The 27541-nt window shown below is 35.7% G+C and overlaps 1 protein-coding gene across 2 annotated transcripts in view; it reads right to left on the reverse strand.

The window, feature by feature from the left end:
* LOC150102571 (constitutive coactivator of peroxisome proliferator-activated receptor gamma-like) overlaps positions 1 to 27541 on the reverse strand; it is a 156631-nt gene that overhangs the window by 98885 nt on the left and 30205 nt on the right. The window contains exons 2-3 of one of the 2 annotated variants that reach the window (XM_090398876.1): positions 26062 to 26250; positions 23897 to 25282 (exon numbers count right to left, since the gene is read on the reverse strand). In XM_090398876.1, the coding sequence (XP_090255002.1) occupies positions 23897 to 25220 (1324 nt within the window). In that variant the 5' untranslated portion in view covers positions 25221 to 25282; positions 26062 to 26250. The remainder of the gene's footprint in view (positions 1 to 23896; positions 25283 to 26061; positions 26251 to 27541) is intronic. The other variant, XM_090398875.1, reaches the window with a different exon arrangement.

Consider the following 27541-nt stretch of genomic DNA (forward strand, 5'->3'; position numbering starts at 1 on the left):
TTTTTTTCTTCTGCAAACTGGGTCTTTTCTCACAAATTTTTTCATCTAGTCTGGTTAAAAGATTGGAATAATATTCCCCAGTTATTGTTTTACCCTTTTCAAGATAATTAATAAACAAAATGCCTTTAACATCTCAAAACACCGATGCCATGACCTTTCCTGCTGATGGAACCGACTTTTTCTTTGGCGCTGAACAACTGGCTTCTGTCCACTGTTTTCACTGCTGTTTGGAGTCTGGTGTGTAATGATGAATCCAAGTCTCATCCATAGAAATAAATCAACGCACGAATTCAGTTTCATTCTTGTTAAAACACTCCAAGCACTGTTCAAAGATTTTCATGCAAGTGCATTTTTGATCTAATGTGAGCAAGCGCAGCACAGCACCCATCTTGTGCAAAGCTTTTTCATTTGCAATTCTTCATGCAAAATATATCCTACACGTTATTTTGAAATGCCTACAGTCTCAGCAATTTCACGCACTTTGACTTGCCGGTCATCCAATACTATATCGTGCACTTGATCAATGATTTCCGGTGTTGTTACACTTTTTGGACGTTCTCCCAATGGATCACCTTCAAGGCTCGTACAGCCATGTTTAAACTCGGCAGCCCATTTCTTAATTATCGAGAACAAAGGAGAAGAGTGCCCATAAACTTTGGTGAACTTTAAACCTTCTTTTACAAAGAATTTTATAACCGCACAATACTCAATTTTATCCATTTCAAAGGATAGACAACACTTTTGCTTCAGACATCTGTATAAAACAAATTACTTGATAGAATGACTTGTATCACATGGATGCTTATGACAGATGCACTAACTTAGAAAAAAAAAAATCTTGCCGATAGTGTTGCCATTTATGGTTGAGGCCGAGAACTTTTCAGACCACCCTCATATTATAAAGCCTATATATTTAAATTGTATTGAGTTTTTCAATATCATGTCAACAAACTGAATAGCGGATGGCTTACTGAGATCATTATCTCTAGATACTTTTAATATTTTATTTTAGTTAATATTAAGATCAATTTTTTTTGAAGAGGTTTTAAGATTTATAAAAGTTTCAAGTTTATTTTTCACTTGGTTAGAGTATAATAAAATTAGTTTAATCCTTTATCCAAGTGTGAGCAAACAAAGTTTGCGCCTGAAAGTATCTTCAGGACTGGGGTAAAGTGGTACAACACCAGGGCAACTCGTTGCAAAGGTGGAGCAAGCTACCAACACACCTATCTCAGTATCTCCTATATCGCAAAACACATCTCCTTGCAGATATGTCTAATGTTATGCATTAAGGGAAGGGCCACTACCCAGACTAGTTTTGACCTTTATTGAGGTCTCTTCAGTGGGAGCAAGGCCCAAGTGGAGCTACCAGGCAGAAGCATTAGCAGGTCATCTCTACCTATAGGAGTTGCCAAATGGTGTGCCACCCTTTTTTAATAAATTACTCTGGATTTAGAGAAAGATGTTGAAAGTTTATTTTTCACTTGGTTAGAGTATAATAAAATTAGTTTAATCCTTTATGCAAGTGTGAACAAACAAAGTTGGGGCCTGAAAGTATCTTCAGGACTGGGGACTGGCTCCCACTGAAGAGACCTCAATAAAAGTCGAAACTAGTCTGGGTAGTGGCCCTTCCCTTAATGCATAACATTAGACATATCTGCAAGGAGATGTGTTTTGCATTATAAGAGATACTGAGATAGGTGTGTTGGTAGCTTGCTCCACCTTTGCAACGAGTTGCCCTGGTGTTGTACCACTTTACCCCAGTCCTGAAGATACTTTCAGGCACAAACTTTGTTTGCTCACACTTGGATAAAGGATTAAACTAATTTTATTATATAAAAGTTTCAGTTATATCATTTGCACTATAGGAGATACTGATTTTATAATTTTATTATATAAAAGTTTCAGTTATATCATTTGCACTATAGGAGATACTTGGATAAAGGATTAAACTAATTTTATTATATAAAAGTTTCAGTTATATCATTTGCATTATAGGAGATACTGAGATAGGTGAGTTGGTGGCTTGCTCTACCTTTGCAACGAATTTTATTATATAAAAGTTTCAGTTATATCATTTGCACTATAGGAGATACTGAGATAAAGGATTAAACTAATTTTATTATATAAAAGTTTCAGTTATATCATTTGCATTATAGGAGATACTGAGATTGGTAGCGTGCTCACACTTGGATAAAAGATTAAACTAATTTTATTATATAAAAGTTTCAGTTATATCATTTGCACTATAGGAGATACTTGGATAAAGGATTAAACTAATTTTATTATATAAAAGTTTCAGTTATATCAGGTGCAAACTTTGTTATTATATAAATATAAATTTATATTTATATAATATAATTTATATTTATATTTATATAATATTATTATATAAATATTAAACTAATTTTATTATATAAAAGTTTCAGTTATATCATTTGGATTATAGGAGATACTGAGATAGGTCTGTTGGTAGCTTGCTCACACTTGGATAAAGGATTAAACTAATTTTATTATATAAAAGTTTCAGTTATATCATTTGCACTATAGGAGATACTTGGATAAAGGATTAAACTAATTTTATTATATAAAAGTTTCAGTTATATCATTTGCATTATAGGAGATACTGAGCTAGGCATGTTGGTAGCTTGCTCCACCTTTGCAACGAGTTGCCCTGGTGTTGTACCACTTTACCCCAGTCCTGAAGATACTTTCATGCGCAAACTTTGTTTGCTCACACTTGAATAAAGGATTAAACTAATTTTATTATATAAAAGTTTCAGTTATATCATTTGCACTTTCTCCTATGATATCAATATCATCTGCATATCCCATACCCCAGGAATGATGCAGAGCATGATACAGTACTTGTAGTCGTTTGTCGAATTACTTTTTCCAAAGCTATGTTGAATAATATAGGTGATATTGTATCTCCTTGTTTTAAACCTGTGGAGATGTTGAATGGCTCTGAGAATATGATGTTAGTGAGGACTCTACATTGATTTTCATATACATACATTTTAATTAGTCTGATTAATTTTTCTGGTATTCCAAATTCTTTTAAGATTTTCCATAAACTTTCTCGATGTATGCTATCATACGCTTTTGGAAGTCAATGACGAGATTATGATTTTCTTTATTGTATTCCCAATTTATTTTTCTCTAGTATTTGACTCAAGGTAAAAAGGTGATCAATGGTTGATCGACTTCTTCTGAATCCTGCCTGATATTCTCCAAGAATTTCTTCCATATGGAATAATTCTTTTTAGAATAATATCAGAAAGGATTTTGTAACTAGTATTAAAAAGTGAGATGCCTCTGTAGTTTTCACATTTTCTTTTATTGACTTTTTTTTTGTGGATGGGGATTATTGATTCTTTCCAATTTTTCATTTTTCCATATGAGTTTAATTAGTGTGAACAGTTTGTGAGTTAATTCTTTTCCTCTATATTTAATTTGTTCAGATATGATTTTATCAAATCCTGCAGCTTTATTATTTTTAAGAGTGTTAATGCTTGTTTCTATTTCACTAAATGATGGCTCTTTGACTTCTGGCTTACAAGTAGAATAAATTCTGGGTAGGAATGTTATTTTGGGATTTTGGCTTCTTAGCAGCTATTTGAAGTATTCCCTCCACCTTTCAGTCATCTGCTTGTCATTTGCAATAATTTGCCCTTTATTATCATTAATTATTGCAGTTCTTGATTGATAGCCAGTCTTTAGTTTATTAGTACCTTGAAAAAAAGTTCCTTGCACTTTTATATGTATTCTCTTTTTCAGTTTTATCAATTAATTCTTTTAGATAGTGTCTTTTTTATGGCCTAATAATTTTGTTTGATTCACTGCTAGCAAATCTATAGTTTTGATAGTTGCTGTTATCCTGTTGATTCTGAAGCCATTTAAGCTTAGCTTCTTTTTACATTTCTATTGCTTCTTTGCATTTGCTTAATATGAAGTATTATGGAATCCTAAAACTTTTTCAGATGCTCTGTTTATACAACACTTAATTCCATTCCATAGGTATCACTATTTCAGTTAATTCAATATTATTATGTTCAGCTTTTATTTCATTAGAGTAATTTAATGTTATGTTATTGTTTTTCAGATTATAAATATTGAGTTTAAGATGTTTTTTTATTTTTATTGAAGTAGTTTTAGTTAAGTTTTATTTTCATTACTGATCCTACCAAATAATGATCTGAATCATTATTTGGTAGTCAGCACCTCTATAACTTCTAGTTCGAATGCTTCTAAATCTTCTTTCTGTTAAAATATGATCGATATTGTTGCGAGTTATTCCATCAGGTGCTGTCCATGTTTGCATATGGATGTCTTTCCTCATAAATGTTGTACTCCTTATTATCAGGTTCTTAGATATTGCTAAATTTATTAACCTTATACCATTTTCATTTGAAGTTTCAGGCTATTATTTCTAATTGTTTGCCTATAGATTTCTTCTCTTCGCATTCTTTCATTGAGATCTCCTGAAAGTATAATTACGTCATTATTTGGTATTTGATCAATCATTCCTTCCAGAGTATCATAGAGTTCATCCTTGGTATTGATCAGTTTCTTCTGTGGGTGCACGTGCATTAATTAAGGTTATTTTGAACTTTTTTGTTAGGAGTCTTATTTAATGAGTCTTTCACTGATGGCCTCAAAACTTATGAGTGAGTTCCATTGCATTCTTTGTATCATAAATCCTGTTCTAAGTTCATGTCTTCCTGTGTCTGTTATCTTAAGTAAATTCCAGCAGTGATTCTCATCTTTCATTCCTCTTCCCCACTCCAAACTTTCCCATTGAATTCAGGTTATTACTGTTTTCACCTGTTTTTCCATTTAAGTTACCCATGATTTGTGGAGTTTCTGAGAGATAAATATCTTAAGCAGCATGTGACTGAAGCAATTAGAGGCCTTAATGTTTTGGGGTTTGGAGTCATATCTGACTCCTGCATTTTAATATTTTTTATTTTTTTGAGAAAATGTGCAGAATCCTTGATAAATGATCTCAATTCTCCCATATGGATAGTTAATAAATGTGAAAGAAATTAGCAATTCTATAGGTGGGAGAGTCAATACGATTCACAATGAGTCTTACTGGACAACTTTCTTCATGAATTTTTGGGAGACCATATAAATGAAGAGTCCTTCCAAAATGGGTGCATAACTTATACAAAGGATTTTGATCCCAGCTAACAACTTCATCAATGAGCTTATTTAATTGTTTAATGTGTGTTTTTGGTTATAACTAATTGATATTGCTGAAATTAGGTTATAACTAATTTCATGACAGATGGAGGTATCCTGCAAAAGGCAGTCAACTTCCTCTCGTAGTTGGTCTCATCCATTACCACTACAGGTTTTCCTTTATTCGCTTTCAAAACAGATACATGGTTCTTTTGTCTTAATGAAAGCAGTGCATGGATTTCAGTACTGGATAAATTACATGAAGGTAATTTTTTTCTAAAGACTAAAGCAGCAACTTCACATAGTAGTTTATTAGCATCTTCACTTGTAAGTCCCGACAGATTGTGTTTGATATTATGCAAAAAATCAAGATACAGAACGGATTTAAGTATCACAGCAAAATCATCATCTTTAGCCAACACACTAGTCTCAGCATCAGACAACAAGCATCCAGAAATGTTCATAACCCATTTATTCATAGGAGTGTTGTCAGCAATAAATTTCTGCTTATGATATAATGATTCATATTTTTGCATCAGTCTATGAAAATGTCTTCCATAAGAGCAGGTTAAAGATTATTTAGAAACACATAGAACTATATCCAGCAATTCATCATCCAGAGTTACATCTTTCTTTCAAGATCTAAAATAGACTAAATCTTTTTAACTGCTTGAAGTTGGTTCAGTATCAAGGAAAAACTTGCGTAAATATAAATTGCACGAGCTCCAGGCAACTGAATAGTCTCTCTCTAAATCTAGCAAACATAGAAATAACTTTCATATCACAACATTTTTTGAGAAAGGCAATCCAAGCATAAAGTTTACCTTGTAAAACCGATAATTTTACTAACTTGCCTGTTAGTTTAGTGAATTCTTTCTAAACCTAGTAAACATAGAAATAACTTTCATATCACAACAATTTTTGAAAAAGGCAATCCAAGCATGAAGCTTACTTTGCAAAACCGATAATTTTACAAACTTGCCTGTTTAGTGAATTCTTCCCCCGTGCATGATAATAAGTCTAATTGTTAAAGGCACCTGTGGCATAACTATAAACAACAAATTACATGATAACCACAGTAATTAACTTTAACTTTAATGAAAGTACAGATATTTCATACTGAAAATAACAGTAATCATCAGTGTGTAGAAGTAAGCAAATCCAAGAACAGGAATACAAAGTACATACAACAATTGGTCTAGCAATTAAAAATGGTTGCTATTAGCTAGAAATTAATATCAATATTAATAAATAATATTAAAATTATTTTTAATTTTTACATAAATTGAGAATCTCCCAAACTTTTGGGAGAGAGGGGCAATCATTCCAATTCAGGTTAGGCCAACGTAAAACGGTTTTACAACTTTCTTTAAAAAGGTTTTCATATTTAAAACTGCTTCTATGGAAAAGACAAGCTTCATCCCACCAGATACTGTTTAGTGTCAATACTATGTCATGCCAAACCATACTTTTGAGGTTTCATGTATTCAGTGTAATACTGATGTTCATTAATTCTTTTTTCCACAGGAAAAAATAGTTTAAAAAATAGAAAATATAGGGGAGGGGGAAAATAAAAAGTTTTAATATTATTTATTAATATTAATTTCTAGCTTTTAGCAACCATTTTTCATTGGTAAACCAATTGTTTTATGTACCTTGTTCTGATTTGCTTGTTTTTGCACACTGATGATGTACTGTTATTTTCAGTACAAAATATCCGTACTTTCATTAAAGTTAATTACTGTAGTTATTATTATATCTCCAGAGAGTCAAGGACTCACTGAGGGAAGCTATAAATCACCCAAACCAGTTCATTCACACTAGATGCACTCACTATCCCTAAAGGCAAATTATTCCACTCACTCACTACTCTGTGAGAGAAAACCTTACCCCCCCCTTCTTGACTACAAACAAACTTAACTTCTATGTATGCCCCCCCTGTGTTCCCCACCTACCATATAATAAAACCCATTCAAAAGTTTATAGCCCTCTAATCACATCACCCCTTTCTCCAGAGTCTGTAATCCACATACTCACAATCTGTACCTCATAATCTGAATATCTTTGTAACTCTTCTTTGCACCCTTTCCACAGATTCTTTATCCCCTTGGAACCTGGGAGACCAAGTCTGCACACAGTAATCCAGGTGTGGTCTTATCAAGGCCTTGTAAAGAGGCAAAATGACTTCCTTATCCTTATATGTCAAAGTTCGCTTCAACATTGCAATTATTCTCTGAATTGTATTTGCAACTGTTGATGTGTGACCTTGAAATTCCTATCCACCATTATGGCAAGATCCATAGCCTCATCAGTTTCTCGTAGCACAATCCCGCTAATATAACATGCCGCTGGAAATCTCATAATGCCAAAGTGCATAACTTTACAGTTACTAACGTTAAACTGATAGCCATTTTCGTTTGCCCAAATTTCCAGCCTATTCAAACATTTTATAAGTGCTGGATATCAGTAGCATCCCTGATTGCCCTTCCTAACTTTGCAGAACAAACAGCACATCTCCTATTACTTTTTCTAATGTTATTAATGTATAGATTGAACAATGACCAAGACCTGAACCCTGAGATACCACTGGTCACCTTAAATCCGGCAGATTCACACCCACCGTATCTTTTAGGTGGGTTGTGAATCTGCCATTGACGGCAGATGATGAAAAGTGACCAATACATAAAAATATTGGAAAAAAGAGTAGTCCCACAGAAAGACAATGAACTCATCTTCCAACAGGATATCTCACTCCATGTTGCACTTCACAAAAAAGTGAAAGAGTTCCTCAAAAATCACAACATCCAACTGCTTCAATGGTCAGGTAACTCTCCTGACATTAACCCGATAGAAAATTTGTGGGCCATAGTGAAAAAGAGACTTGGAAAATTTAATTGTGATACAAAGGATGATTTAATACAATCCATGATTGTAGAGTCCATGCCTAAGCAAATTAATGAGCTTAGGAACAGAGGGGCACATATAAATTATTAGGTTATGTTGGAGTTTAATATTTGTACTTATTTAATTGCAAAATTAAAACTTTTCTTTAAAATGCGAGTGTTTATGTTTAGATTAATTTGTTCGCTACTATATCTGCTTTTACTAATGATGGCATTTAAGAGTGTCAAATATAAGGATACTGGTAAGAAGACCACATTCACCATGCATCATCTCACAACTTTCACTCCTTGGTCTTTAAGCTCTGAACATATCTCCTCATCTGGAAAGTCAAGGAGATCTATTCTGATATGATGCCTCTAGATTAACTGAGTATTTCTATGGAATGTCCCTGTAAATGATATTCACCCCAAGGTATTACTCGCAGGCAGCTTTTCTGCTGCCTGCGAGTAATACCATGGCTGTTCACATGTTGCATGGAAAATGATAGTACATTTACATGTGCATCAGATGTTTTCTGTGTCTTGGGTGGAGCCTTGTGAGCATCACGTTAAATTTGAGAATGAAGAATTCATGCTCAAAGAGATTTTGGATTCCACACCAGAAATCTTCAACAATCACAGTACTACACTTGGACACCCACTATCTGAAAACAAAATTGGAACACCAGGACCCCAGACGACATAATCAGCAATGAAACAAGCCCAGACCTTGTACCTGGGAAGGAGACTTCTTCAACACCACCAACCCTTGTAGACAAGTTCATCATCATCATCAAATTCCTGCCATGTACCCTCAATGGGTGTACAGAATATGATAGTACTACATGAAAAAAAATTACATTATTATTAATTTCCTATCTACAATTTTCCTCCAAATCAGTCTGTTACTTGTCAAGACTCCAACATTATTAGATCTCATATTTCTATCGTCTAAAGCACTTTGTACCATATAAATCCACCTATATCTTGGTCTTCCTCTGGGTCGTTTTGCTGCTAACCTGGCAGAGAAGAACACTTGTTTTGCTAATCTTTCCTCGCCCATTCTGTTTAAGTGACCATACCACCTGAGATTAGCTCTGCTAACACATTCCTGGATGCTGACAATGTCAAGTTCTTTCCTAATATCCTCATCTTTAATATGATATTGCCATTGATGCCATCTGTTCACACCTATAATCTTTCTCAGGACTCTCATATCTGTGGTCACTAGTCTTGGTCAAATGTTTTACTTCTGACCCAGCTCTCAGATTCATAAGTCAAAACTGGTTTGAACACTGTCTTGTATACAGCTAATTTAGTGTTCCAACTAATTTCTCTCTTATTCCATATGAATTTATTCAATTGACTTCCCACCATACCAGCTTTGCTGATTCTGTTGTCTATTTCTATATTTAATTTACCATCTTCAGTAAAAATTGTGCCTAAATAGCTGAAATGTTTTCCTTGTTCCACAGGTTCTCCATTCACAACACAGTTGACATTTTCAATGATTCTGCCTATTTTCATTGTCTTTGTCTTTTTATTGCTGACCTTCATACCATATCTATTACAACAGCTATTCAATTTAGTCAGAGAATCTTGCAGACTTCTAGCAGATTTATTTAGAAGTATAACATCGTCTGCATAAAGCAAAGAGCTGACATTAACATCTCCAATTTTGATATCATGTTTAATACTACTTTCCTTCATAATGTGATCCATATAGATAATGAATAACAGAGGGGATAACGTACAGCCTTGTCTCACACCAGATTTAACATTAAACCATCTTCCTGTACTTCCTTCAATTTTAACTGCTGACTTACAACTCAAATAAAAACGAAGTATTGCTTGATATAATGCCCCATTGACACCATATAACTCTAGTGTATTGAATAGCTTCTCTCTTGGCACCTTGTCATATTGCCTTTTCCAAATCGACAAAACTTAAATACAGATCTTTGTTATATTCCCATGCTTTCTCGACTATTTGTTGTATAGTGAAGATCTGATCCTGACAGCTTCTATTTGGCCTGAATCCAGCTTGTTCTTCACCGAGCTTTTCTTCCACAATTCTTCTCAACCGTTTCTCAAGTAACTTGCATAGATCTTGCCAGGAACACTCAGTAGGGAAATACCTCTGTAATTCTCACATGCAGTTTTATTTCCTTTTTTATATATGGGTACTATGAGAGCTCTACTCCAATCATCGGGAATTCGTCCCTCTGTCCAGGCTTTCTGAACTATGCAGTGCAGCCACTGTATAGTTCTTATACCACCATACTTCAGCATTTCTGGTCGAATATCATCTACTCCTGCTGCCTTTCCACATTTCAAGCCTCTGATGGCTTTTTCTACTTCAAGTATGGATATGTATTTCTGACCGCATGCCTGGTCAGTGTTTTTTACCACTGTGCTGTCATCACTGCTTGTTTCATTTGGCAGTTTTTCAAAGTAATTACTCCATACTTCAAGGATATCTTTTTCTCCCGTTTTCATGTCACCTTTATCATCTCTAATTCCTTTTACAGCACTCTTTCCTCTATTCTTAAGCTTCTTCAACAACCTCCAGAATATTTTGCCACCTTCTTGATATTTATTTTCTATATTCTTGCCAAAGTCCTCCAATGACTTTTGTTTAGCTAGTTTTACACAGTGTTTAGCATTCTTGCATTTGTCTCTATATTCTCTAAGAGCACAAGCTGACTTATTTGACAGGAACATTTGATATGCTTTCTTCTTTTCCTTCACTGCCTCTTTAACTTCCTGTGTCCACCAGGGAGTTCTGATTTTTTTATCCTTACAGACAACCTCACCACATGCCTCTCTGGCAGAATCAATCAATGTTTTCTTCAGAGTTTGCCACTGAATCTCCAAGGTTTGATTCCTGTTCTCAAACTCGTTCATTTTTTCTTCTTCTTTTTTTTCTTCTTCTTCCGCTAGATAACCTGTCTACAAGTTATATAACATAGTTGTTTATTATATGCACTTGATCAATATAATCCCATTAAAAGTCTTTCCAGAGCTTTTTGGTCAAGAAAATTAAATGTTTTTTTAATAATTCTGCTAGATAACTTGTCTACAAGTTATCTAGTGGAATTATTAAAAAACATTTAATTTTCTTGACCAAAAAGCTCTGGAAAGACTTTTAATGGGATTATATTGATCAAGTGCATATAATAAACAACTATGCTATACCAACTAGTTTCACCAACTAAGGCTGTTGGCATCTTCAGGGTACATAACTGATATAAGGTACTAAAAAGTAAAAAACTGTTACAAACTATAATCAACCGATTCCAATTATATTAAATAAAGAACAGAGCGTGTACAATATATGCATAGAGCGTGCATGATATCACTTGTTGTTATTCAGGAACGTTCTATAGTTGGCACTATAATTCAGTTCTGGCGACTTGAAGGATCTGATAAGGGTCTTCCAGATCACAGGCAAGATTAGTCCTTGGTTCCTGTTAAGGTTTTTATACAGTGGGCAACTGTTGTGGCCTCCTTAAAAATTCGGGAGCGGAAGTCCTCCTCCATGTAAGGAATTGTGCTTCTATCCCACTCTATGGTACGGTTTGTTCTTGAGAAATGAAAAGCTAACCCCGATTTTTCTTCTCTGTTATTATTGACGTCACCTATGAGTTCTTTTTGCCTAATTTCAAGGCTCCTTGAAGTTTGGCCGATGTAATTCAAGCCGCACGAGCAGGGTATGTTATAAACTCCAGCATATTTAGAGAAAGGATGGCTATCTTTTGGAGATCTTAAGAGTTGTCTAATCGTTTTTGTGGGTTTAAAGGCCACTCTTATTTTATGTGGTCTGAGGAGTCTAGCAATCTTATTGAAAACTGTCCCTAAGTATGGAATGACGATGGTAGAAATATAACGTATATCATCTTGTTGTCTTTGTCGGGGTTCAGAGAAAAGTATCTTGTGGACGAGTCTTCGAGGAATTCCATTCATGATAAGGTTGGTGGGTATCAGGGATAGTTCTTCCTGGAGGTCTTGTTGATCTGTTGTAAGGAGAAAGCACGGTTCTTCAACATGTGTACAATACTAAGTTTCTGAGAAATGTGGTGGCAGGAAGTGAAATAAAATAACTTCCTGTATTGGTAGGTTTGCGGTAAACTGAGAGGTTGATACCACCATTTGGAAGCTTCTTAATTAAAGTGTCCAGAAATGATAATTGGTTATCTTTTTCAAGTTCTAGAGTGAATTTGATTGTGTGGTGTAGAGAGTTGATTTTGTTAAGAAAGTCGAACAAGTCATTTTTTGTGTGGTTTCAAACGATAAAAATATCGTCCACGTATCTCCACCATACTGTGAGTTTAGGGTCTGTTTGAGTTAAGATTTTACTTTCAAAATCCTCCATAAAGAGATCAACACAAGATGGAGAGAGAGAGGGGGGGGGGGCTACCCATTGCAAGACCAGTCAATTGCTGATATATGGTTTTATTCCAGAAGAAAAAGTTAGATGTTAAACAATGACAGAACAGAGAAGTAATGTCTTGTGGGAGCAATATTCCTAAAATGTTGATGACTTCCTCCACAGGGATGTTAGTGAATAGAGATGTAACATCCAGGCTGGCGAATAAATCTGTACTGGAGATAGAGATGTTGTTCAGTTTCTCAATAAAATGTTGCGAATTTCGTATACAAGTATCCGAATTATGGATGTGTGGTTTGAGAAGGCCTGCCAGGTGTTTAGATACTTTATTCTTTACCAGACAGCAAAGTTATTTTTAATTTATCAGATCATATATTAACAAAACCAGAGATTAGTATAGTTAAAAAAGGTTTTAATTTTGCGATAACACCTCATAATGTCCCTAAAGTGGATATCATTTGTAATATAGAAAAGGCAGTCTCGTCGTTACCGGAACCAATAGCTAATGATATTAGATTAAAAAGTAGTATCGTCCTCTCATCTTCCAAAACTCCTAACAAAAACATCACTAATCTAGAAAAAAGAACATTGTATAGTTTGAACAAAAAGAAAGACATTATCATATTGAAGGCAGATAAAGGAAATTCAACAGTGATTTTAAACACCAGTGATTACGAAGATAAGATTAGCAGCTTATTGTCGGATACATTAACCTACCATGTCCTAGTCACAGACCCAACACTAAAGAACCACAATGATACCAACGATTTAATACGTCACATGGTGAACTGGTCTATAGACTTAAAACGAAGATTGAAATCCATGCATCCACTAACACCAAGACTATATGGTGCTCCTAAGGTTCATAAAAATGGAATACCACTAGACCCGATTGTGGATGGAATCAATTCGCCAACTTATCTGTTATCTAAACACCTTTCAGGCCACCTCAAACCACACATCCATAATTCGGATACTTATATATGAAATTCGCAACATTTTGTTGAGAAACTGAACAACATCTCTATCTCCAATACGGATTTATTCGCCAGCCTGGATGTTACATCTCTATTCACTAACATCCCTGTGGAGGAAGTCATCAACATTTTAGGAAGTTTGCTCCCACAAGACATTACTTCTCTGTTACGTCATTGTTTAACATCTAACTTTTTCTTATGGAATAAAACCGAATCGAAGATGACCTTTCAAGCACCTTAAGCCACGAAATTTGGTCGATTTTACACGACATCTCGTGCACTGCAGCGGAGAAAGAATTTAAAAAAGTACGAGATCGACACATCAAAAAATTTGAAAATTTAAAAAAGGACGGGATCTCGAAACCGCAACTTCCTACCGAAACGGCAGTTAACCTGTCGTCACTTCAGGTTTCACTTAGTGTGAAACCTGAAGCACTCGACGCCCTTGCACGTGGCCACAACTTCGCCATTGCGCCCAGAAGAATACCTGCTGAGGATATCATGATACGGATTGAACGTGGGATTTGTCACCTTCCAAGCCACGTTGCCAACGATATAAGACTGGATGTAGCTTGTGTTCTGACCAAAGCTAAACCACCTAAAACCAACATGCCCAGTAAAGAAATTAAATCTCTATTAGAATTAAAGAAAAACAAGAAAATAATAATCACCAAAGCTGACAAAGAGAATGCCACAGTATTGCTTAATCAAAAAGATTACACAGGTAAGCTGAAATCTCTATAGTTAGATTGGGCCACTTACCTCCGTATTGAGTACAATCCCACCAACTCTCAAATTAGAAAACTCCACAGGCTCCTTAAAAAGGTCACTTCTTGGCCTGTAGAAATCACTAACAAATTAAAACCATATAACTCCATACTCCCCCACCCCCGTATTTATGGACTCCCAAAAATTCACAAGGAAAATGTGCCATTACGTCCCATAGTGGATGGCATTGATTCCCACCACATACAAACTAGCTAAACATTTGGCCAAAGCTCTCTCACACTATACTGGCAACACACCTTCATACATAAAAAACTCAACCCACTTCAAAGCCAGCATAGAAAACCTTACACTCAAACACACTTACATAATGGTCAGTTTTGATGTCTCCTCCTTATTCACAAATGTCCCACTCAAAGAATCCTTAGAGCTAATCCAAGCTAAATTTCCTCCTGATATCACAGCCCTATTTCAGTTCACAATGAACTCAGGCTATTTTGTTTGGCAAGGAAAATTCTACAAACAAATAGAGGGGACAGCCATGGTTTCTCCACTCTCCCCACCCTTGGCCAACTTTTATATGGAGACTTTTGAAGAGAAAGCCTTAAACTCTGCCCCACAAAAACCAACCATTTGGCTTCGCTATGTAGATGATGTATTTGCTATTTGGCCACATGGCTACAATGCCCTCCTCTCCTTCCTAACACACTTAAACAACCAACACCCCAGAATCAAATTCACCCTGGAAGAGGAAAAAAACAACTGCATTCCTTTCTTAGACATACTAGTCGCCCGTCAGCCTGATGGAACCTTGGTTTTCTCAGTATATAGAAAACCCACCCATACAGGCAGATACATTCACCAACAATCCTACCCACCCCACTCTCACAACAATATGGAGTCATTAAGACACTACACAATAGGGCTAAACTTATCTGCACGAATGCCCTAACCACAGAACTAAACAACATTTTCAACACTTTCACAGCCAATGGCTATCCCAGCCCCAAAAATCCAAAAAATATTGAAACCAGTAAACCACAACCCCCCCCCCCCTCCCTCACAACAAGGATTACTCTAAATCCATCACCATACCCTATATCCGAGACACCTTGGAAAAAATCACAAAAATCCTAAAAAAACATAACTTAACTTGTTACAAACCATATAAAAAATGATCCGCTCTACTAGAGACCAACCTCCCCCCCCCCCTAGACCTACCTGGTGTATACCAGGTCCCTTGAAGCTGTAAGCTGTCCTACTTTGGCCAAACAGGCAGGACAGCAAATATCAGAATTTCAGAACACAAGGACTACATCCTGTTTCAACAATACAGCCACTCTGGTCTTGCTGACCATGCGCTGGATACCTGCCATAGAATACAGTGGAGGAAAGCCAGGATAATACACCGTAGCAAATACAAATATGAAAGGCTGTTCATGGAATCAACTTCAGCTCTAAGAAACGATCCAAACCTCAACAAATTTGGCTGCATGAGACTTCCTCAAATTTGGGAAACCTACATCAGAAGACCTTCAGCCCAATCGCCCAAGAATACCAAATTTGCCCACTAGAGGGCACCATCAGGACTTTAGGAGAAATAATAGCTTCAGACTTCTTCCTCATTTACTGTTTTGTTGCACCTGTGTGCATGTGTCTTGTTCTTAAGTTCTTGAAAATGGCAACATGACGTTGCCGAAATATTGAAATATATTAAAATTTATTTTAATGTATATCCTAGTACGTTGTAATTTCCTTAAATTCATCATCATCATCATCTTCCTGATACCCTCTTTTACCTTGCGGTGTCGAGGGTCCATTGATCATCGGACCTCACTCCGTTTACAGGATAAGGTGGTCAGCCTTATGCCCCGGTATATCCTATGGCCTGTAGTGTTATGTTCTCAAGGCCAGTTTGCCTGCTTTGCGGGATGAAAAACTCAAGAATAAACTGAGGAAAAAACCCTGCTGTCCACGCCCGAGACTGGCTAACTCGGCTATGGCTGAGGAAGATCCTTCAGCTCCTCACGTCACCGACGGGAATCGAACCTAGGACGCTCCTTCCCCAGGCATATGGTTGCGAAGTGCATAGCCACTAGGCTAACTGCATATATAGTGAAAATGCATAACCAACATCTAAGCCTTTCCATGAGGAATAAAACCATATATCAGCAATTGACTGGCCTTGCAATGGGTAGCCCTCTCTCTCTCTCTCTCCATCTTGTGCTGATCTCTTTATGGAAGATTTTGAATGTAAAATCTTAACTCAAACAGACCCTAAACCCACAGTATGGTGGAGATACGTGGGCGATATTTTTATCGTTTGGAACCACACAAAAAATGACCTGTTCGACTTTCTTAACAAAATAACTCTCTACACCACACAATCAAATTCACTCTAGAACTTGAAAAAGATAACCAATTATCATTTCTGTACAATTTAATTAAGAAGCTTCCAAATGGTGGTATCAACCTCTCAGTTTACCACAAACCTACCAATACAGGATGTTATTTACATTTCACTTCCTGCCACCACACTTCTCAGAAACTTAGTATGGTACACATGTTGAAGAACTGTGCCTCCCTCCTTACAACAGATCAACAAGACCTCCAGGAAGAACTATCCCTGATACCCACCAACCTTACCATGAATGGAATTCCTCGAAGACTCGTCCACAAGATAATTTTATCTGAACCCCGACAAAGACAACAAGATGATATACGTTATATTTCTACCATCGTCATTCCATACTTAGGGACAGTTTCCAATAAGATTGCTAGACTCCTCAGACCACATAAAATAAAAGTGGCCTTTAAACCCACAGAAACGATTAGACAACTCTTAAGATCTCCAAAAGATAGCCATCCTTTCTCCAAATATGCTGGAGTTTATAACATACCCTGCTCGTGCGGCTTGAATTACATCAGCCAAACTTCAAGGAGCCTTGAAATTAGGCAAAAAGAACTCATAGGTGACGTCAATAATAACAGAGAAGAAAAATCGGGGTTAGCTTTTCATTTCTCAAGAACAAACCGTACCATAGAGTGGGATAGAAGCACAATTCCTTACATGGAAGAGGACTTCCGCTCCCGAATTTTTAAGGAGGCCACAACAGTTTCCCGCTGTATACAAAACCTTAACAGGAACCAAGGACTAATCTTGCCCGTGATCTGGAAGACCCTTATCAGATCCTTCAAGTCGCCAGAACTGAATTATAGTGCCAACTATAGAACGTACCTAAATAACAACGAGTGATATCATGCACGCTCTATGCATGTATTGTACGCGCTCTGTTCTTTGTTTAGTATAATTGGAATCGGTTGATTATAGTTTGTAACAGTTTTTTACTTTTTAGTACCTTATATTAGTTATGTACCCTGAAGATGCCAACAGCCTTAGTTGGTGAAACTAGTTGGTATAACATAGTTGTTTATTATATGCACCTGATCAATATAATCCCATTAGCTGAATTATTATTATTATTATCTGAAACCTCCAGGAAGTGAAGGACTCATTGAGGAACGCTATACATCACTCAAACCAGCTATCTTATCTTCCCTTAAATTCATTCACACTAGATGCACTCACGAAAGGTAAACTATTCTACTCACTCACTCACTGCTCTATGAGAAAAAACCTAGCTCTTACCCTGCCATGGATACATTATCCTTGCTGGACCATCTAGAACTACACTATCTCCAGGATCTTCCATGCCATACAAAAAGGGAGATCCTGGAGGCAAAGGTGAAAAACCATAGATGTTCCAAAGGAAGCAAACTAAGGTAATAACAAGACTAGTTATGAGGACAGACAAGGAATGTAAATTGCAGACATCAGAAGACAGGCAAAGAAAATGTGATCATGACAAAGAATGTTTAAATTGTTGAACTAATACAGCTTATTTATAGAGAACCAGAGGGGAAGAATGGGAGAACATCGTTGTAAGCTATACAAAACTCTGCTGAGCAAAGGAGTAAGAAATAGATTTTTTTACATGGAGAATAATGAGTAATGGAGAACATAATACATTCTTAAAGGGTACTGTGAATACAAGGGAATGCAAGTGAGATTTCAGAGGCAAACTATAGACTCAAATACACAATTATTATTCAAGAAAAACTATTCAAAATTATTCAAGGTTTGGTTCTTGTTTAAAAACAAGAACCAAACCTTGTAGATTCAGTGGGACCCCCCCCTCCTGAAGAAAACACTGACTGATTCAGCCAGAGAGAGAAAGAGATGTGGTGAGGTTGCCTTTAATGATAGAAATACCAGAACTACGTGGTGGAGTCAGAAAGTTAGAAGGCAGTCAAGGAAAAGAAAAAAAAAGTATATCAAAAGTTCCTGGCAAGTAAGTCAGCACATGCTCTGAGAGAATATGGAGAAAACTGCAAGACAACAAAGCAATTAAGCAAACAAAAGTATGGAAAAACTTCTGTTTAGCTTTTTCAGGAAGGTAGCAAAATATTCTGGAGGCTATTTTCAAAACTTAGAAATGAAGGACAGAGTGCTGCAAAAAAAATCAAAGATGATAAAGGTGACATGAAAACTGAAGATGTCGAAGTAATTACTCTGAAAGATTGCTAAATGAAATGAGCAGCGACAGCATGGTCATAGAAAACATTCAAGAAGAATGTAGTTAGTATAGTAAAACCCCAAAGTTACGCGGTAGGTGGGACGAACAAAAAGCGCGTAAGTCGAATTTGCGTAACTTGGGGTATAATTTTGCATGTAATTTATATATACAAACATACAATTGGGACCAAAGGTTTACAAAAACACCTATATTTTTTAAGAAATATAATCATAATTGTAATTTTTCGCACATAAAAATAAGAAAGTTATTTCGATGTTGATGGTTTCATAAAATCTAATAGATTCGTCTGACGGCATAATGTCATTTTCTTGTCAAGCAAAATTTCTTTTATAGCAAGCTAATGATTTTTTTATTCCTTGCCTTGTGGCTACAATTTGTTCCTCGTTAGAATCTATGTCCTCCAAAATCCGTAAACCTTTCTTTTATGATTGTTCTTACTGTGGATTCCTGTAGATCAAACTTCTTTGCTAGCTCACAAATTTTCATTCCGCCTTCAAAATTCTTAATAATGTTGAGTTTTGTTACCAAAGTCAATGTTTTTCTTTTCTTGCTAGCTGTAGAAGAATCGGACTTGCTTCTCTTGGATGACATTATTATTTTTTATGTGATAAAATGTTTATCAAGAACATAACATTAAACAATTGCAAGGTTTGTAGACTATAAAAATCATGTATGAATGGAGACTGCAAGAAACACGTCAGTGCTTGTTCACAGCATGCGCAACACTGGCAAATGCGGCCGCTCCTGAAAGATACGACTAGTGGTGAGGCATGAAGCGGGACGGGAATACATACATATAAGAAACCGCGTAACTCCGGATTCATGTAAGTCGGGGTATGACTGTATATATCAATACTTGAAGTAGAAAAAGAAAAAGAAAAAAAAAAAAAAATCAAATACCTGAAGTGGAAAAATCCAGCTGTAATAGATGACATTCCACCAGCAATTCTCAAATATGGAAGTATAAAAGTTTTGCAGTGGCTGCACTGCATAATTCAGAGGGCCTGGTCGAGGGGTTGTATTCCAGATAATTGGAGTAAATTCTTCATAGTACCCTTCTAAATGTGACTAAATGTGACAATTACAAAGAAAAGATTTCAGATAAGATTTAAGTAAGTATACTTGAGAAAAACTGCTAAAGAACTTGTGCATTTGCATTGTTTATAGTGTGTGGGCTTGTTTGTATGAGTTTGCTTATAAAATCTTCAGATTTAGACTAAGGTATACTTACTGGCATCAAAAGCAAGATGGTAGTAGCTTTGTCTATGCACGAGTTAAATTTCAATATTAGTCGTTTCATGAAATGTAAGGGTATGCTACATGTTTGTTGGATTATGTTAATGAGATATGGATTTTTAAGACAGATGGAAGGAGAGTGCATGTGGCAAAGTATAATTGAATGTGGTGTAGATAGGTAGTAACGTATTGGTGACCGAGTATAATAGCAGCGAGAATGCAATGAGAAGAACGAGTGTTCGTCTCACAGTGAAGAGAGAGAGACTGTGAAAGAGCAGCAAATGAGTGGTGAGAAAGTTATGAATAAGCAAGCAAGTGAGCTAGTGAAGGAAGCAATCAATGGTGGCATGAATGACGTAAGTAATATGAGCATACTGAAAGTCAGGAATAGTAAATGTAGTACAAATGTGTAGTTAATGATACAACAGAGTGTAGTAAGACAGAGGAAGATGCAAAATACAATGGAACAGTAGAAGAATGAATGAAGAATGGCAAAGAAGTTAGCATGAAAGATATGAACACAAGTGAGGATGTTATAAAATAATTGATAAGATTGAGGAATGAACTGAGACATGTGCAGAGAGAGAGAGAGAGAGAGAAATAACATTTAGAGGAGATTGGTAGTTGGAGGTGTAAGAAGGAGGGGTGCCAGTTGCAGATGAATCAAAGGTGAATGATTGTAATGAAATGGCAAAAAGTATGTCCAAGAATAGGAAAATAGATAGGAAAAGAAACTAAGGCTGTGGAGGGGGAGAGGAAATGCACAGGAGTTGACTGTGCTGGATGGAACAAATAATATGAAATGAAGTGTGAATGAGGTAGTGTGGGATTTTTGAATGGTGCTAAAGATAGTTAAGCCAAAAAGTTGGAAAGGGAGAATTATGGGTGTCACCAAGGTTTGATACTAGAGAGCTGAGGAGAAGAGTAATGATCACAAATATCATAATAACTAGAAGTGCAAATAGAGAGTACTTGAGTTTGTGGATGTATGGGATAAATTTGAAAGGAGGAGAGAGAGCTGTCTGCTGCAGATAGTCTTCGTTTGAATGTGAGCAGTAGTATGAAGCTGGGTAAATTGTTGAGAGAAAGAGTGCATAGAGCCAGTCAGGGGAAACAGATGGTGGGATTGTGAATGCAAGACACCAGAACTTACGTGAGATAATGGACAAAGAAGATTGAAATGCAGGGCAGCCTCAAAGGGAACAACAGAGTCAAAGAGTTGAATGATGAGGTAAAGAACTGGGAAAGGAGACCAGGAGAAAACTACTGTTGTTAAACACCATAGCGAGGAGTATCAGGAATAAAAGTGAAAAATTTGTGGCCTTGATACAGTCAGGCAGTCCGCAAATCATTGGTATCAGTGAAGCATGATTGAATGATGATGACATACTCCCTGGAATTGAATGGGATGATTACAGCATTTTTTGAAAAGACAGAAAGGATAAAAGAAATAACAAAATGATAAAAGGTGGGATATTATTGATGATTTCAGAAGAGCTATGTCCTCTTAATGTAGAACTTGAAGAAAGTAATAACATTAATGGCTTTGAGGCCATTTCATGTGAGGTTGAGGTTAGCAAAACTTTTAGATATTTAGTTGGATATTGCTACAAGCCAGGGAATACAGAGGGAGATAATTCTGAAATGTTTAGACAGATGAGACAAGTGAACAACAATAGGTGATAATAATAGGTGCCTTCAACTATGGATGCATTGAGTGGAAGCAGAAATTATCATATGGGTGTAAGGACATTGAATTCCTTGAGCTACTTTACTACAACTATCTTATGCAGCATGTAGTTGAAGCAAAACATGGAACTCAAGCATTTGATTGAATAATATCATCTCACACAGTGATAGCAGAAGATGTCACCATGATACCACCAATTGGGGAGAGTGATCGTGTGATTTTGACATGGGGAGAGAGAGAGATGTGTGAAATTACAGAGAAGGCAACTATGATAAATTAAGGAAAAAGATCGGTAATGTGCAGTGACTTAATCAGTTGAAGGAGAGAGAAATCAACAGTGCCTGAGATTTTGACTGAAATCACTTACTATGGCAATGTTGGATTGTACTGCTAATGTTTGGAGGATAATAAAATAGGAGAGAAATGAATGAATCATGGAATTATGCAGGAGCTTCTGAGAAAGAGGACATTATGGAGAAGATATATAAAGAACTTGGTATCCCTCAGCAGCATAAACTCAATGAAGTTTTATCAGTGAGGAGCATAAAACAATGAATAAGGAAGACTAACCTTAGATGAATTGTTACAAGAAGTGCATCTGCCAAAGATATAGTGGAAATGTTCAAGAAGTTTTTCATTTAGTGACTACTCCATGAAAGTCTAAAAGAAAAATTTCAGGTTATCCAACTGACAACTTTTTTTTCATTATTTATATCCTAAATTTTGATTGGCAAAAGGCAATATCTTGAAAAACTGAACAGTTTTTCAAGATACAATTACAACAACATAATAAAATACACAACCTTATATGGTCAAAGTAAATCTGATAAACATACAGATGAGAAAATGTAATGCTTTTTACAGCTATGACATCTGAATAACTATTGCCCATGACACTCCAGGTGGCATGTGCAGTTAGGATGAAGACTCATCTTATTTATACAATATAATGATGTGAAACCACTCTTTTATCAGTTAAGGTAAAAGACCAAAATGCTATGAAGCTACAAATGTCAATCAGATTAAGCATCATATAGTTTTTGCACTAATACAGCTTCCTTACAAAGATGTTTATATTTCCTTTCATTGCATCAAAGACATGATTGCTGAATTTCAATCAGCTTCATATAACTTTTCAATGGCATGCAAGGGCCATTCTGTTTTATCTTTTCTTTCATGTGGCAACTATAATGTTTTTTTGTTTTTTTTATTTAATGAATCTTAAATACTGTTCCTATTTGGCCAAATTATAGAATACAATAATGGCAAAGTTATTTCATATATGCCCAGATGTTTGTTCCAAAGATGTTGGTATCAAAGGACCATTCTTTTTAGTTAATAGATCTGAATACCACTTTAATATAATTACTTTTTAAGATCTCTGAAATCTTTAGTTATGGCAATCCCTACAAAAGTAACTACTTGTAAAAATCTCAACATTCATCATATCACAAAGTGATTTTGGAAACTAAAAAAAAGCATCAGCTATAATAATTATTATTATTATTATTACCCCAAGACCTCATCGAGTCAAAGACTCATCTGGGAGGTCCTTTTATCACACACATCTCATCATATTGTATCTTAAACACACTCAAACTCCTTGCAGACACCACACTCTCAGGCAAGGCATTCCAATCATTCACAACTCTGCATGAAAAAAACCTGCCTCTCACTCCCCTACTCACACACCCTCTTTATACAGTTTCCAGGGATGACCTCTGGTTCTCCCCCGATCTCCCACTATTCTCTGTAGAACTTCTCCACCACTAATCTTATAACAACCTAGATATGATAGAGACCTACCAACTTGTAGGTCTCTATCCTATCTCCCCTCTTCCTCCTCTCCACCAGACTGTGCAAATTACATCTTCTCAATCTTTCCTCATACTCAACATTCCAGAGGTCAGAAACTACCTTAGGACCCTTTCCAACATCTCTTCATCCTTCTGAAAACCCAGTGACCAAATCTGGGCACAATGGTCCATGTGTGGCCTAATCAAAGCCTTATACGATGGAACAAGAATCTCCCTACTTCTACACATCAGTGTCCATAATGTGGAATGTTTCTTTCAAATAATTGAAAGCTAATAAAATATTTAACATTATCCATGTAGATGCATTATTAATTTGATACTTTCCTTATTTAACTATATAACATATATACAGATAAAATAAAATGCACAATGAATATTAAGAGAAGAACTTACCTGATTGAGACACAGATAATGGTGTAACAAGATCAGGATGACTTAAGAAATTTCCTGCATATGCACACCATTCTTTGATCAGTTTTGAATTTTCCTGTGGATGTGAACAATATAAAGAGTAACTACTGGAATACTGTGGCGAAGCATTTACAGTGAAAAGAAGGGCATACATTTTTTGTCTAATTGGCCTAAAGATCAAGGCAGCAGGTGGCAAAGTATGATCAGTTTCATCTTCTAGAAGCTCACTTGATTCATATTCTTGACTATGTAACAGTGTATAAACTGAAGGTGTACTAATGCAATTAATATGTCTGTAATGAGCAATGCGTAAGATATGTTGGGACACTATTTTGTTAGTCTCCAAATGTTGACTGTATGCAACATCTAAGTGTAAGTTATACATCATAAGACCTTGTTGCAAAAGTTCATGTTGGTTACGGTCCAAAAACACCATCTCTGCTATGCTTTGAAGTTCTGCAATATTCTGAAAACTTCCATTCCACCTATGTATAATAATTAACTGTACAATTTTTGGAACAAGTTCAGCAATGGAGGGTCCTGATCTACTATTGCAGTTACATAACTGTCTATGGAATGGTTTTAATAAATCTGCTGGAACTACATCATTGCCTATCAAACAAGAAAAGAGTGGTAAATTATCAACATTTAATCCTATTTCTTTTGCAAATGTTATTCTGTTATACATTATTGTACATAATGTATTTAAATCCAGGTGGTTAATAGATAAATATGGTTTGGTATTGTATATAATAAAATCTGAATCTTGACTCAAAATACCAAATACATCAGCATTATTTCTTGCATAGTCTGCAATTTCTTGATCAGCCTCTAAAACCGATGTATAGACAGGAACACTGCAAACATACTTCAATATAAAACGAGATAAAGTGCCCATAGATGCTGGAAGGAAGAACTTGTCATTTAAATCACATCGACCAACTCTGAGATTCTGGAACAGCTGAGCTATTTCTTTACATCGTTTCAAGCGCCGTGATACCCATTCTTTCCTTTTTTCACTACAAACAGTACCATCAAAGAAAAATATGAGTTTAATATTATTGTCTTGGAAGGCTTTAACAAAATTTTGAACTGCATAAACAAATTGGCGCCACTGACCACCAAAAATCCAATCAAGATGATTTATCTTATACAGTTTTTGTAATAATGCACTTCCATCTACTGCCAAAACTGGCTGACACTGATGATTATTTGCATGTTGTTTAGCTAAATTGATAACAGAAACTTTTTGGCATACCTGATTACACTTCTGTTCACAATAGTATTGCAATCCTTTAACTCCCATCTTTGTTTCTGATAATGCCAAATGAATCACATCCTCTCTAGTTCAAGAAAATACCTAAACCCCTAGAAAAGAAACGATAGATTTTATGTCAAGTACAAAATACCAGATACATAATTAAAGTTTATTTATTAACTGATATTATCATTGATAAAATTTTATCAATAAAGCAATCAAAAAATACCATAATAACACATACAAAAAAGGATAATTTTAACACAGTGAACTATACATAATTTCCCATCGATCTGAAGTTTAGGAATGAGAAATATAGAGATGATGATAATAACAGCAATAATAATAAGGTAACAAATAATAACAAACCCAGTAAAATGAATCAGTACAGATATAAATTCATTAATTTCACATAAGGTTGGTTGATTAGTAGAGCCTCTGTTACTAATGGCTCATGCAAAAAGTTAAGAAAGTTTGAGCACAGTTAGTATTTGGAAGGGGAACAATCGTTCAATGCTGTTGGCACACTCTCCCTCAATGAGTCTTTGGACTCCCTGGAGGTATCACATAATAATAATAATCCCTGCCAACTGATAAGTTGTTCTGCATTATAGGTTTGTCAGAACTAGAATAAGCTTACTGGCAGTCATAGAATAATACGTACTGTGCTAGGGGATGAAAACTCAAAAAGATTACCATATTTACTCGAATATAACTCGCCTCGTGTATATCTCAGACCACTGATATTACTTTACAAAAAGAAAAATTAAAAAGTTTCGCATATACCTCACACATGAAAAAAGTTTAAAACATCAAGAAATACATAGTGAATGTTGTTATGGTAGTTACAGATATTTTGGAATTTGGTTGAAGAGAATCAGCATATTACCTTAACGATCATCAGCTTGTCTTTGTCGTTGAGTTGTGCAATCTTTTGTTAATACTGCACCAATCATATGCACGTCTTCATAGCTGCGCTATCTCTAGTGGCCTACCATTGCTGTCTGTTTCGCACTCAGCTTTCACTTCTCATTAGTCATGTGCTAATTTGAATCTTTAGTGGCAAAGCTAGTTGTTGCTAAAGATTAAAATATATCACATGAAGAAGGTGAGCAGCTGATCACGTAAATAACATTGATAACTGAAATTTAAATGCATTCATTTTATAAATAATGTGCACAATTATAAATTATAATGAATACTGAGGATTTAATTATAAACGTCAATTTAGTTTTTACCTGAAAAACTTTAGTTTCCGAAAATCCTTGCATATACGTCACACTCTATTTGTAACTTCAATTTTGAGGGAAAAAAGTGCAAGTTATATTCGAGTAAATTCAGTATATTCACATTCTAAAATATTCTTTGTTCAGTGCCTGCTAATTGGAGCAAATTGTTAGGGCTCAAAACGCACAACTAAGACTGATAGTTAAAGAAATTTTTCTCATTGAATTTTACTCTATTTTATCCATTTCAAGGGATACAGACTTTTGCTTCAGATAGCTGTATAAAACAAACTACTTGACAGAATGATTTTTGCAATTTCACATGAATGCTTATGACATGTACCAACTCAGAAAAAAATAATCTTGCCGATAGTGCTGCCATCTATGGTTGAGGCTGAGCCACCTGAACAAACAACACAAACATATCCAATTTAGCATCAGGATTGAAAACAATAACTCTCTTTCTTTTCTAGACACACTTGTCACACGTTTTCCCTCAGGCTGCCTTTCCTTCATGGTCTGCCACAAACCCACACACACACACACACAGGCCAATACATCTTCTTCTTGAATATTCTGCAATTGAGCAGGTTCTTCTCTTAGTAGCAAAAACTTTTCTTCCGCTCTCTTCTGTTCTGAGCCTTCTCTTTCAACATTGTGCACCTGTCTCCATTCAGCAGGTCATCTAGCATTGTTTTCCTTACTCTTCCTCTGGATCTTTTTCTGTCTATTTTTCCTTCGATGGCATCTCTGATGATTCCATTCCCTCTCAGAATATGTCCGAACCAGTTTCCCTTTCTTCTTTTTATTCTCCTTAACAGACTTCTTTCTTCTGTTCCTCTTTTTAAGACCTCTTCATTAGTTATTTTATCTGTCCATTTGATTTTTTCCATCCTTCTCCAAATCCACATCTCAAAGCTTTCCAAAATCTTAATTTCTTCTTTCTTCAATGTCCAAGTTTCATCTGCATAGAGGGAAACACTCCACACAACATTTTATTAGTCTTTTCTTTAGGTTTCTATCCATTTTACTTCTGAATAAATTCCATTTTCTATTAAAGGCATCTCTTCCAATTGCTATTCTTGCTTTTATGTCACTTTTACATCTTCCATCACTGCTAATAACACTTCCTAGATATTTAAA

The sequence above is a fragment of the Typopeltis vanoorti genome, chromosome 10, assembly GCF_054136105.1.
Source record: "Typopeltis vanoorti isolate ZY-2024b chromosome 10, IOZ_Tvanoo_1.0, whole genome shotgun sequence".
Lineage (NCBI taxonomy): Eukaryota > Metazoa > Arthropoda > Arachnida > Uropygi > Thelyphonidae > Typopeltis > Typopeltis vanoorti.